The following is an 11,136-nucleotide window of genomic DNA, read 5'->3' as shown; positions in this document are numbered from 1 at the left end:
CAGAATACCCTCCCAGAGCTGTTGCTTAGATGTGAACTGCCTCCCGCCATCATAGACACTCCTTTTGATGATGCTCCAGAGGTTCTCAATGGGGTTGAGGTCAGGGGAGCATGGGTGCCACACCATAAGTTTGTCCCCTTTTATGCCCATAGCAGCCAGAGATGCAGATGTGTTATGTGCAGCATGAGACGGTGCATTATCATGCATAAAATGATCTCGATGGTCCAGATGGATGGAGTGGAGGATGGCTGGTTGATGGACACCCCATGCAAACACGGCTACGACGCTAACAAGGAGGAGGTGGAGTAATGTTTTGGGCTAGAATCATGGGGAGAGAGATTGTCGGCCCTTTTAGGATCCCTGAAGGGGTAAAGATGAACTCCATAATGTATGTTGAGTTTCTCAAACAGCACTTCCTTCCATGGTTCAAGAAGAAGAACCGTGTATTCCGCAGCAAGATCATTTTCATGCATGATAATGCCCCGTCTCATGCTGCACATAACACATCTGCATCTCTGGCTGCTATGGGCATAAAAGGGGACAAACTTATGGTGTGGCACCCATGCTCCCCTGACCTCAACCCCATTGAGAACCTCTGGAGCATCATCAAAAGGAGTGTCTATGATGGCGGGAGGCAGTTCACATCTAAGCAACAGCTCTGGGAGGGTATTCTGTCCTCATGCAAAACAATTGAAGCAGAAACCATCCAAAACCTGACAAATTCAATGGACGAGAGAGTTCAGAAGCTCCTTTCGAACAAGGGGTCCTATGTGCAAATGTAACATCACCTAGAATAAAGTTTTGAGTTGAAAACTGTTTGATTTCAGTGTGTAATAACCTGCTAATGCTTATAATTTCAAAAATGAACATTTTTTTGTTCTTTATTAAAATGAAAAGGTTGAAAACTCTGCTGTGCATAATAATTTGGAACATGCATTTTGAGTGCAGTTTGAGTTTTTTATTTTTTTTTAAATATACTGTTATCATAGGCAGTTTGTACAAAAACCTTTCAATTGTACTCTAATAGTTATTTGACTGGAAAATTACAATGACTGCAATTCATATAGGTAATTTGGGAAAATCTGAGAAAATATTATTTGCATAATAATTTGGAACACAGTGTAGATGGTCTAGTCTGGCCAGGAAATCGGACCACACTAGAGCATTTTTTTTTTTTTTTTTCACAGTGACCCATGTGAACTAGCACCTAGACTACCATTTGATGTGACTGATGTCTTGTCCGCACAGACAGCATACGAACCGAAAAATACATTCATCTTAATGCACCCCTAAGGCTCTTTTCACACTGCCTTTGGAGTTCCTTCAGCAGTGATGGCAGATGTGATGAAAAAAACTGCAGTGCTTATTTCTTGCATAGAAAAATATAACCATACAACAAAGCCTACAACAAATAGGGTCTAGTCATATGAGGGATTGAGCAGGACACAGTGGCTTCTGTTATATTGGGTGCCACATCGACATTGTGATTAGAGACTATGGCTTGTAAAATGCTGAAAATACTGACGCATTTAAAATAAAAAATCAATATGTGGAACCTCCTGTACCATTTTATAATTATCCAAAACGAAACTTATTATTTCACTTCAAAAAGTCAAAAACGATTACCTGGCCTTCCCATCTTAATGCACTTGCTGATACTACTGGTTTACCAGCGGCCACACAAGCATCATTGATCAAGTATCTGGTTGGAACATTGTCGGAGCAGTCTGCTATCACATCATATGTTATAGGTTATTTAAGGATAATACAGTAATCCTGTATCAGGGATAGCTTTCAAATGCATGAAACGGAACTTGCCAGTGTACATTGGAAGCCATTACATTTTTATGCATTTACAAATTTAAACAAATAATCAATTAGAAGCAAAGACTTGAAAGGATATTGCTGAATAAGTTGCAGAGCATTCCGGGGGTTTAGCATCATCTGATAAGGAACATATTCAACTGACGAGTTTAAACTGAAATGAGCAATCACAATTATTATTAACACCTGATAAGTTAAACATTTATTCACACATGCAATATATAAAACTGCCACACACATTAGAAAAAAGTTGAGATTGATTAACAGGTAAATGATTGTTTGTCCAAGGACAATCGTTTAGCAAATACAGCCATACACATTGCAATTGATTACAGTTTTTCAAAGCTACCATACATGTGATGGCGCAGTCAGACGGCCGTACAATGATCACATGCTCGGACTGGCCGTCTGCTCTCTTGACCCAAGTGTGACAGATGCAAAGAAATACCGGTCGTCACGCTCGGGTCAGGAGAGCTGCTGGCCCGTCCGAGCTTTGCGTTGTGAACATCACCAGTGTTATACGGCCGTCTGACTGCACCCTTGGATTATACCTGGAGAGTACAGTCGTTCTAGAAGAACGAAACACCTCTCACAGAACAATCATGTGTTGAATGTACGGACAATTTAGTTTTAGGCTGCGTGCCCACTATGCGTTTTTCAAGCGTTTTTGCCGCGGAATTTCCGCAGCGAAAACGCTTAAAAAACGCTTAGTAATACGTGCCCCATGGTCCCCAATGATAATCCACATGTGCTGTGCACATGCTGCGGAAATTTCCGCTGCGGATTATCATTGCGGAAAAATACGCAGGATGTCCATTAATTTTGCGGACACGCAGCGTGATTGCCACCATTGACTTGCATTGAAACGCTTGATATCCGCATCACTACATGTGCCCATGCGGATATTAAGCGATTCAATGTGCGGATGGTACCCGGGTCTGGAGAAGAGGAGACTCTCATCCAGACCTGGGTACCATAGTACCTGTAAAAAAAAAAAAAAGTAAAATAAAAAATAAAGATTATACTCACCTTCTGATGGCCCCCAGCCTTCTCTGCATTGCGTCTGGTGTGTTGGGCGGCTCACGGTGGTGTAAAAAGACCTTCCATGACGTCATTTAGTCATGTGACAGGTCAGCCGACCACTGACGTCGGCGGTCGCGTGACCTGTCACATGACTAAATGACGTCATGGCAGGTCCTTTTACACAAGTGCGAGACACCGGGGAGACCGGATGCACCGGAGGGGAGACCGGATGCACCGGAGGGGAGACCGGGGGCCATCAGAAGGTGAATATAATCTTTATTTTTTACTATTTTTATTCTTTTTATTTTTTTTTTTAACTATTCCTTGGTCACACTATAAATCCATGCCGGTTGCATGGATTTATATAGTGTAACCAAGTTGTCAAGCACTTTTCCAAGTGAAGCTAAAATCGCTTGGAAAAGCGCTTGATAACCCGCATGTGGAAATGCATGTGAAGAACGCTCGACAAACGCTTCTATCTGGCGGGAAAACCGCATGTAAAATCCCCATGCATTTTTCCTGCCAGGGAGAAGCGGAAAAAAAATGCAGAATTTCTGCATCGTGGGCACATAGCCTTAGACAATATCGATGTGTCAGTCAGCTAAAACTATCATCCATTGGTTAATCATCAATTTCATTGTATTGTTTATGGGAACCTTAACACCTTTCCTGCTGAAGCAAATTGTTATTTTTGTGCTTTTGTTTTTTCCTCTTTGTACTGTGAGTCATAACTTTTTTCCTCATTCCATCAACCTAGATGTACGAGAGCTTTTTTGTGGCATCAGTTGTAGTTTAGAATGACCCCATTTTCTTGATCAGATAAAGTTCAGAAAAACAGGGGGAGAAAAGTATAGAGAAATGGTGAAAAAAATAATAACTCGCCATTACAGTCTTCATTGTGTTATTAAAGTGACTATGCAAAATGCTTTCCAGCTCAAGACAAACAGAATGTTACAAAGCTTGCATAGGTCTTGATTAAATAGAAAAAAAATTGGAAGTTTGTAAAAAATAAAAAAAAAAAGTTTGTTTTACCATTTTCTGAAGCCTGTAACATTTGTATTGTAATGTCAATGAAGCGGTTATGATTTATGGCTTTTTATTGCATTTTTTTTAGGGAGGTTCAATTTTTATTTTCTTTTCTTTATGGCATTAACCGCATGGGTTAATTAATGTTCTATTTTGAAGTAACAGACTTACTGTATACAGATGCATCCATACCAAATATGTTTTGCTTTATTTTCTTATGGAATAAAAAGGGGGTGATTTGAATTTTTATATTTAAAAATTTTTTTTAAATCCTTTTAGAGGACTGGAACCTGCAATCATTTGATTGCGAGGGGAAGGGGAAGGAAAAGGAAGAGGAAGAAGAAGAACTAGAAGAAGAAGAAACTACGTTCTTCTTGGCTGTGCAAAGAGACTGAGATGACAGCCATTGGGGTCTTCGGCCTTATATGGTTTAACAGCAGCAAATTGGAACAACCTCTGCTCTCCGCTGTTAAGGCACATTACATACATAGGTACCTGATGTAGGATGTACTATTATGTCCTATGTTGAGACAGTTTTAAGAGTAATCTCAGCAACTACCACCAAAAAACATCCTATTTCAAGCATCTCCTTCTTACTTTGCCTATAGACTACCCCACCCCCTTTGGAAGAAGCTACCGCGAAACAAGCGCTGGGGCCAGATATTCATCCTTCAAGGTCATATACGCCACTCTTACTTATAGGATTTATCTTTCACTACAGAACTTTATGCTTTTGCCTACCTACCTCGGTTTGATATATGGGTTCTTTTTATCTTGCACTATGTAGGGACTTTTGTATACCCCATGCAAACCTCTTTGAATTATATGTTTGAGCCTTATGTTAGGCATTCAACCATTGTTGTTAGCTCAGTAATCATAATCAATACAACTTACTAATATTTGATGTCACTGGGTCTTGAATGTGGAATTTGGTCAGTAGGGAGCATATTATCCCCCCCACATAATTCTGTTGGGTGTTAACTTTATCTCATTTTTAGAGCGTCATTGAATTGTCTTACTTGTATATATGAAATCTGCAATATGAATTTACATCAGTGCTGTGAAATGGAATATGAGCTCCCTCTGGTGGAATAACTTGTATATGATCTGTTGATGAATTTATTCTATTAGTCCTTTCCCCTTTTTATATATAATTTTTTTTTAATACGTGTTGTCTCTTTTAAAAAATATAATTAATAAAGATTGATATGTTTTTTTTTTTTTAAATGATGGCGTTTATTTCCCATTATTGATAGGGTGTGTTTACTTATTGAAGTGCCTTAAATACCTCTCTACCCGTATTTAGGTTGGCACCTTTTAATGGCTAACAAAAATAAAACCTGTGTATTTTGTTAGAAGTTTAAAAAGTTATAAAATGTACAAGATTATTTTGTTATTTCTTGTACTAAGCGCAATATAACATATTTTAACTGGTTTACACGGTGCCAAAACCTTTTTCTCTTTTGACCAATATGGCAATTGTGGTTTTTCCTGCTTCAACATTTCTAGATCTCACGGCTCAAGTGCAACCTGGTTATACATCCCATGCCTTGTCGGGTGCCATAACAGATTTAACTCCTTCCTGGATTAGGACGTGAATTAAACACTCTAGAAAGGGGTCCTCACATGTCGAGGTGGCACAGGAGCTGAGCTCCTTCCAAGTGCAGCTGATGCAGTCTATGTTACATTGTCTGTATCTGACTCTAAGCTCAGCTCTAGCCGCAGAGGTTAACCATTTAGATACCACTGTCAACCTTTGACAGCAACATTTAAATGGAACACGAGCTGGTACAGTATTTGCGCACATCAACTCCCATTATCCCCGAGAGGTGATCACAGATACCAAAGGCTTATGGCACCTTGGGACCGGCTGAATGTCCTCATCGCTGCCATTTTGGAACTCCTATGAAGCTCTTCCACAGACTGAACTCCATAGGATACCGTAAATTCCACTACATGGGCATAAAGGCGTTGTCATTCCGCTTTAATAAATACCTTCAGTGTAGAAATCTGCAGCCTGGTTTTCATTAAATCAATAGATGTTTCGGATTCCTGAACTCTTCATGCATAGGGTGGGATTGGGGGTGGCCCCTCCGCTGACTCTGGTGTCTTTCTCTTCTGATGTCGCAGCTGCGGGTGGCACTTGCACAGATTGATTTGGTTGCAGGCTTCAGCTAAGTGGTGCCGCATGCGCAGATCGACCTCCGGCAGTCTTCAGTAAGATGGCGCCTGTGGCAGCGCACACACTGGATGAGATCTTGGCTCATCATTGAGCAAAGATCTAAAGTTTGGGCATGCACCACCACCGGTGCCATTTTCCTTAAGCCTCCCAACAGATCAATCTGTGCAAGCTAGGATGGTGCCAGAGTGATATTTAAATGAGGAAGAAGATAAATACACCAAAAGGCAGTGGAGGGGCCATGGCAGAGCCGAAGCCCTTACCCACAGTCCCACCCTAAGCACAAAGAGTTTAGGAATTAGAAACTTCTAATGATGATTTAACAAAAACAAGGTTGCAGAATTCTACACTGAAGGTATCTATTAAATCAGTATGACAGTGCCTTTGTGCCCATACCTTCATTTAACATGGATAATCCTGATGGCTTGCTTTAAAAAAGGAAAAATATATATAGATTTTTAAATATAAAAATTCAAATCAAACCCCACCCATTCTCCCATTAAAAGTAAAGGAAAAAATATGGAGTACCTCTGTGTAACTAAAAGACTGATCAAAATATAGAATAAATGATGATGGAAAACAATTGACACATAGTGGATTTCTAAAAATGGAAAAAGCTCAAAAATGGAGTCATCCAGAGGTGGTTAAAGCAGATTTTCAAGTTTTTAAGGTTCCATCCAAAGGAAAATTCTTTAACTTTTCATACTCCATTGACTTGGACAAATCAGGTGAGTTGAAGACAAGGTCATAAATAGACTTATGCAAATAAACTTACTAATCATAATCATCAAATTAGAAAATGATCAAACAAAAGATAATGTGGGAGATTTATCAAAATTAGTGCAATAAAACAGTGCACTTTCCCAGAGAGTGCACAATCAGATTCCAGTTCTCAGTTTTCTAAGGCCTTTAAAAAAATGAAATAACCTGATTGGTTGCTGTGGACAACATCTCAAGCTTTCCTTTAGCTCATGGTGTTAACAGAATAAATAATTTAAAAATGACAACCGATTAAAAGGACCACATACTTTCTTAGTGTTTTCACGACAGATGCAGATTTTGACATGCCTTTTCTTTTCTCTCCATGTAAAACTTGTCTATGAAGATTGCTTGTTTCTACTACATCATAATCCAGCAACCCCAATCGTCCTGTGTACATAAAAAGAGACTCTAAAACTTTACCCTATTTTAGAAAAACAAACTACTTATAATATAATACATAACTACACTGGGGAAAATAAGTATTTAATACACTGGCGATTTTGCAAGTTTTCCCACCTACAAAGAATGGAGAGGTCTGTAATTTATATTGTATTTGTCACTTCAACTGTGAGAGACGGAATCTAAAAATCAAATCAGAAAATCACATCGTATGATTTTTACATAATTAATTAGCATTTTATTGCACGAAATAAGTATTTGATACAATAGAAAAACAAAACTTAATATTTAGAACAGAAACCTTTGTTTGCAATTACAGAGATCAGATATTTCCTGTATTTCTTGACTACGTTTAGCCCACTCCTCCATACAGATCTTCTCCAGATCTTTCAGGATTCGAGGCTGTCGTTGGGCAACATTGAGTTTCAGCTCCCTCCAAAGATTTTCTATTGAGTTCAGGTCTGGAGACTGGCTAGGCCACTTCAGGATCTTGAAATGATTCTTATGGAGCCACTCTTTAGTTGTCCTGTGTCTGTGTGTTTCGGGTTATTGTCATGCTGGAAGACCCAGTCACGACCCATCTTCAATGCTCTTACTGACGGAAGGAGACACTTAATATTGGCCTGAATATTTCTGGCACTTCACATGTCAAAGTAAGCCTATAAGAAAGAGAAGCTAATGCCAATTCAAATTTAAACAGAATGTGTCACCCCCAGACCTCTACTATGGGCATACAGGGTATAGAAAAGTAAATCTACACATACCTGTATGACCCATGGTAGAGGTCTGAATGCAGAGAAAAGTGCTTTAATCAATTCTGTAAAATCATGATTAACGGAAAAGGGGCAAAACTAATCACTTCATTTAAACCATTTGGTTGAACAGACCCGATTTTGAGAATCCATTTGGCCTCGAGTTGTGCCAGGTTATTCCTCCAGTTTCCACCACACTGGTCGATATGTACTCTATCAATACCCATTACCTTTAGTAGTCCAGCATTACAGTTATGATTCAATTTGAAATGCCTCGGCATTGGTTTCAATTAGGATACATCAGTGACATTCCGAGCATTCCTAATATCTCCGTAATGCTCCCTTACACTATTTTTTAGGGGTCTTGAAGTCAAGCCTACATACACCTTCTGACATTGACATATCGCATAGTATACCACACCTTCGGTGTTACAGGTAATGTGTTGAGTGGTGGTAAAGTTCTTGGTTCCATCACTAGACACAAATATTGATGGTCGAGACATATTCGGACAGACAATACAATTATTGCAGGAAAAAAAAAAAAAAAGCATTTTGGTCCTTTGGAACGAAAAGCTTTTTCCAGATTTGGTCCTACATAATATCTGTAGACTAAGAGATCCTTCAGATTACGTGATCTCCTGTATGTGATTGAAGGTTGCTTGCACATGTATCTTGCTAGGGTCTGATCAGTTTTTAAACTAGGCCAGTACTTTCCAAGTGCATATTTCATATCTGACCACTTCTCACTGAAGGTCGATGTAAACCTCACTTTAGTTCAGACGTAGGTTTAGACCGTGATTTCAGTAAGTCCACTCTTTTGGCAGAGGAAGCTCTTTTAAGACCCTTCCGAATGCTCCATCTCGAGTAACCTCACTCCTCAAATCTCAAGGCAAGATCATGGGCCTGTTCACGAAAAGAGGGATTGTTAAGAGTATATTCTTTTAAATCTTGGGAACTAGTCCATTGGTATTCCATTTACTATTGGACGTGGGTGTGATGAGGACGCATGGTGTAGCGAGTTGACAGCAGTGTCTTTCCTGAAAACCTCAGTTTCCAAGGTATCGCTTTGTCCTTTTGAAATTGAGATGTCTAGAAAATCAATAGTGGTCTGGCTACACTGACATGTTAGTCTGATGTTTATGTTGTTGTCATTGAAGATTTCTAGAAAGGCTAGAAGGTCCTGTTCAGTTCCCTGCCAAATCATGAAAATATCATTGATAAAGCGTAACCATAACAAGACCTTCTCAATAAATGATATTGGATTTGTAAAAAAGAGTCGCCTCTCCCATAGGCCTGAAAACAAATTTGCATGTGAGGGCACAAATGCCGCCCCTATGGCCGTCACTTGATTTTGCAGGTAAATTGTGACCTTTAATATGAAAAAATTGTGGTGTTCTAACACAAATTCCAAAAGGACTAGGAGAAAATTTGTCAAATCTATGCCATGATCAGTCATTGATAAGAAAGTTTTAGCAGCTCTAATTCCATCATGATGTTGAATTGATGTATACAATGACTCAACATCTAAATATAACAAGTCACATGTCTTTGTCCATAGGTATACCATCCACTTTATTTAATACATCCCCTGTGAGGGAAGGAGGTTGTTTGCCAAAATCTCGTGATACAATACTCCATCCTTACTTCCTTCAATACAGTGTAGTTTTCCTGTCCCTTTTTCAGAAAAGTATGATGTTTCCGCATGATGTTTCCCTCTCCATGCTTCACAGTTGGGATGGTGTTCCTGGGGTTGTACTCATCCTTCTTCTTCCTTCAAACACGGCGAGTGGAGTTGATACCAACAAGTTCTATTTTGGTCTCATCTGATCATATGACCTTCTCCCATGTCTCATCTGGATCATTCAGACGGTCATTGGCGAACTTCAACCGGGCCTGGACATGTGCTGCCGTGAGCAGGGGGACCTTGCGTGCCCTGTAGAATTTTAATCCATGACGGCGTAGTGTGTTACCAACGGTAATGTTTGAGACAGTGTTCCAACTCTGTTCAGGTCATTGACCACATCCTTCCGTGTAATTCTGGGCTGATTCATGACCTTTCTCAGAATCATCCCTACCCTACGAGGCGAAATTTTTGCATGGAGCCCCAGATTGAGGAATATTGACAGTCCTCTTACGTTTCTTCCATTTTTTTAATAATTGTGCCAACAGTTGTTGCTTTCTCACCAAGCTGCTTGTCTATTGTCCTGTAGCACATACCAGCCTTGTGCAGATCTAAAATTTTGTCCCTGGTGTCCTTAGACAGCTCTTTGGTCTTGGTCAAGGTGGAGAGGTTGGAGTGTGATTGATTAAGTGTGCGGACAGGTGTCTTTTATACAGGTTCAAACAAGTGCAATTAATACAGGTAATGAGTGCAGAGTAGCAGGGATTCATAAAGAAAAACCTAACAGGCCTGTGAGAGCCAGAATTCTTGCTGGTTGGTAGGTGATCAAATACTTATTTCATGGAATAAATTGCAATTTAATTATTTAAAAATCATACAATGTGATTTTCTGGTTTAGATTCTGTCTCTCACAGTAGAAGTGTACCTAAGATAGAAATTACAAACCTCTCCATTCTTTGAAGGTGGAAAACTTGTAAAATTGGCAGTGTATCAAATACTTATATTCCCCACTGTATATAAAATATATTTAAAAATTCTGTATAAAAAAAAAAAAAATCAGACTTCTAAGTAACATTTTTTTGCTCGTCTTAAAGAGGAACTCAAGGTTTATTTAAATATTTTCCCTCCATATACGGCTGGTAGTTTAGGCTGGGGTACAGGTACAGTCATTCCATACTTATGTATTAGAATTCAGATGTACATACACTAGCTTTGCAGTGAACTCTCAGAGGAATAGTATATCTGACTACGCAGAGCTACAGACTATAACTTAAAGGGGTTTTCCCAAGAACAAAAGTTGATTTAAATCAATAGATCTTGGCATTATAGTCACTTCCACAATTGGATGTGTTTAAATAATATGTTCCTGTGCTGAGATAATCTTATAAATGTGCCCCTGCTGTGTACTGTGTAATGGCTGTGTCTGACTGTACAGGAACACGGTCTGATCATACCACATCTCCTGGGCAGGGGAGGAAGCAAAAGAGTATACAGACATTACAGCAGGATATTGCCGCTGATTCTTTCTTTGAAGTAAAACATTGTTTAAA

General features: G+C 39.3%; 1 protein-coding gene and 1 long non-coding RNA gene across 3 annotated transcripts in view; one reads left to right on the top strand and one right to left on the bottom strand.

Moving 5' to 3' along the window:
* Positions 1-5,039, top strand: part of LOC141257212 (uncharacterized) — a 271,315-nt gene extending 266,276 nt beyond the window's left edge. The window contains exon 4 of the long non-coding RNA XR_012318039.1: positions 4,153-5,039. This is a non-coding gene — a long non-coding RNA (uncharacterized lncRNA). The remainder of the gene's footprint in view (positions 1-4,152) is intronic.
* MOCS3 (molybdenum cofactor synthesis 3) overlaps positions 1-11,136 on the bottom strand; it is a 113,375-nt gene that overhangs the window by 71,094 nt on the left and 31,145 nt on the right. For both annotated transcript variants that reach the window (XM_073671462.1, XM_073671461.1), the window contains exons 4-6: positions 7,081-7,201; positions 1,904-1,978; positions 1,627-1,744 (exon numbers count right to left, since the gene is read on the bottom strand). In XM_073671462.1, the coding sequence (XP_073527563.1) occupies positions 1,627-1,744; positions 1,904-1,978; positions 7,081-7,201 (314 nt within the window). The remainder of the gene's footprint in view (positions 1-1,626; positions 1,745-1,903; positions 1,979-7,080; positions 7,202-11,136) is intronic.

The sequence above is a fragment of the Phyllobates terribilis genome, unplaced genomic scaffold (genome assembly GCF_046119375.1).
Source record: "Phyllobates terribilis strain yellow unplaced genomic scaffold, ASM4611937v1 Scaffold_3__8_contigs__length_932513732, whole genome shotgun sequence".
NCBI lineage: Eukaryota > Metazoa > Chordata > Amphibia > Anura > Dendrobatidae > Phyllobates > Phyllobates terribilis.
Note: the sequence above shows the minus strand (reverse complement) of the source record. Positions and strands in the feature narration are given on the sequence as shown.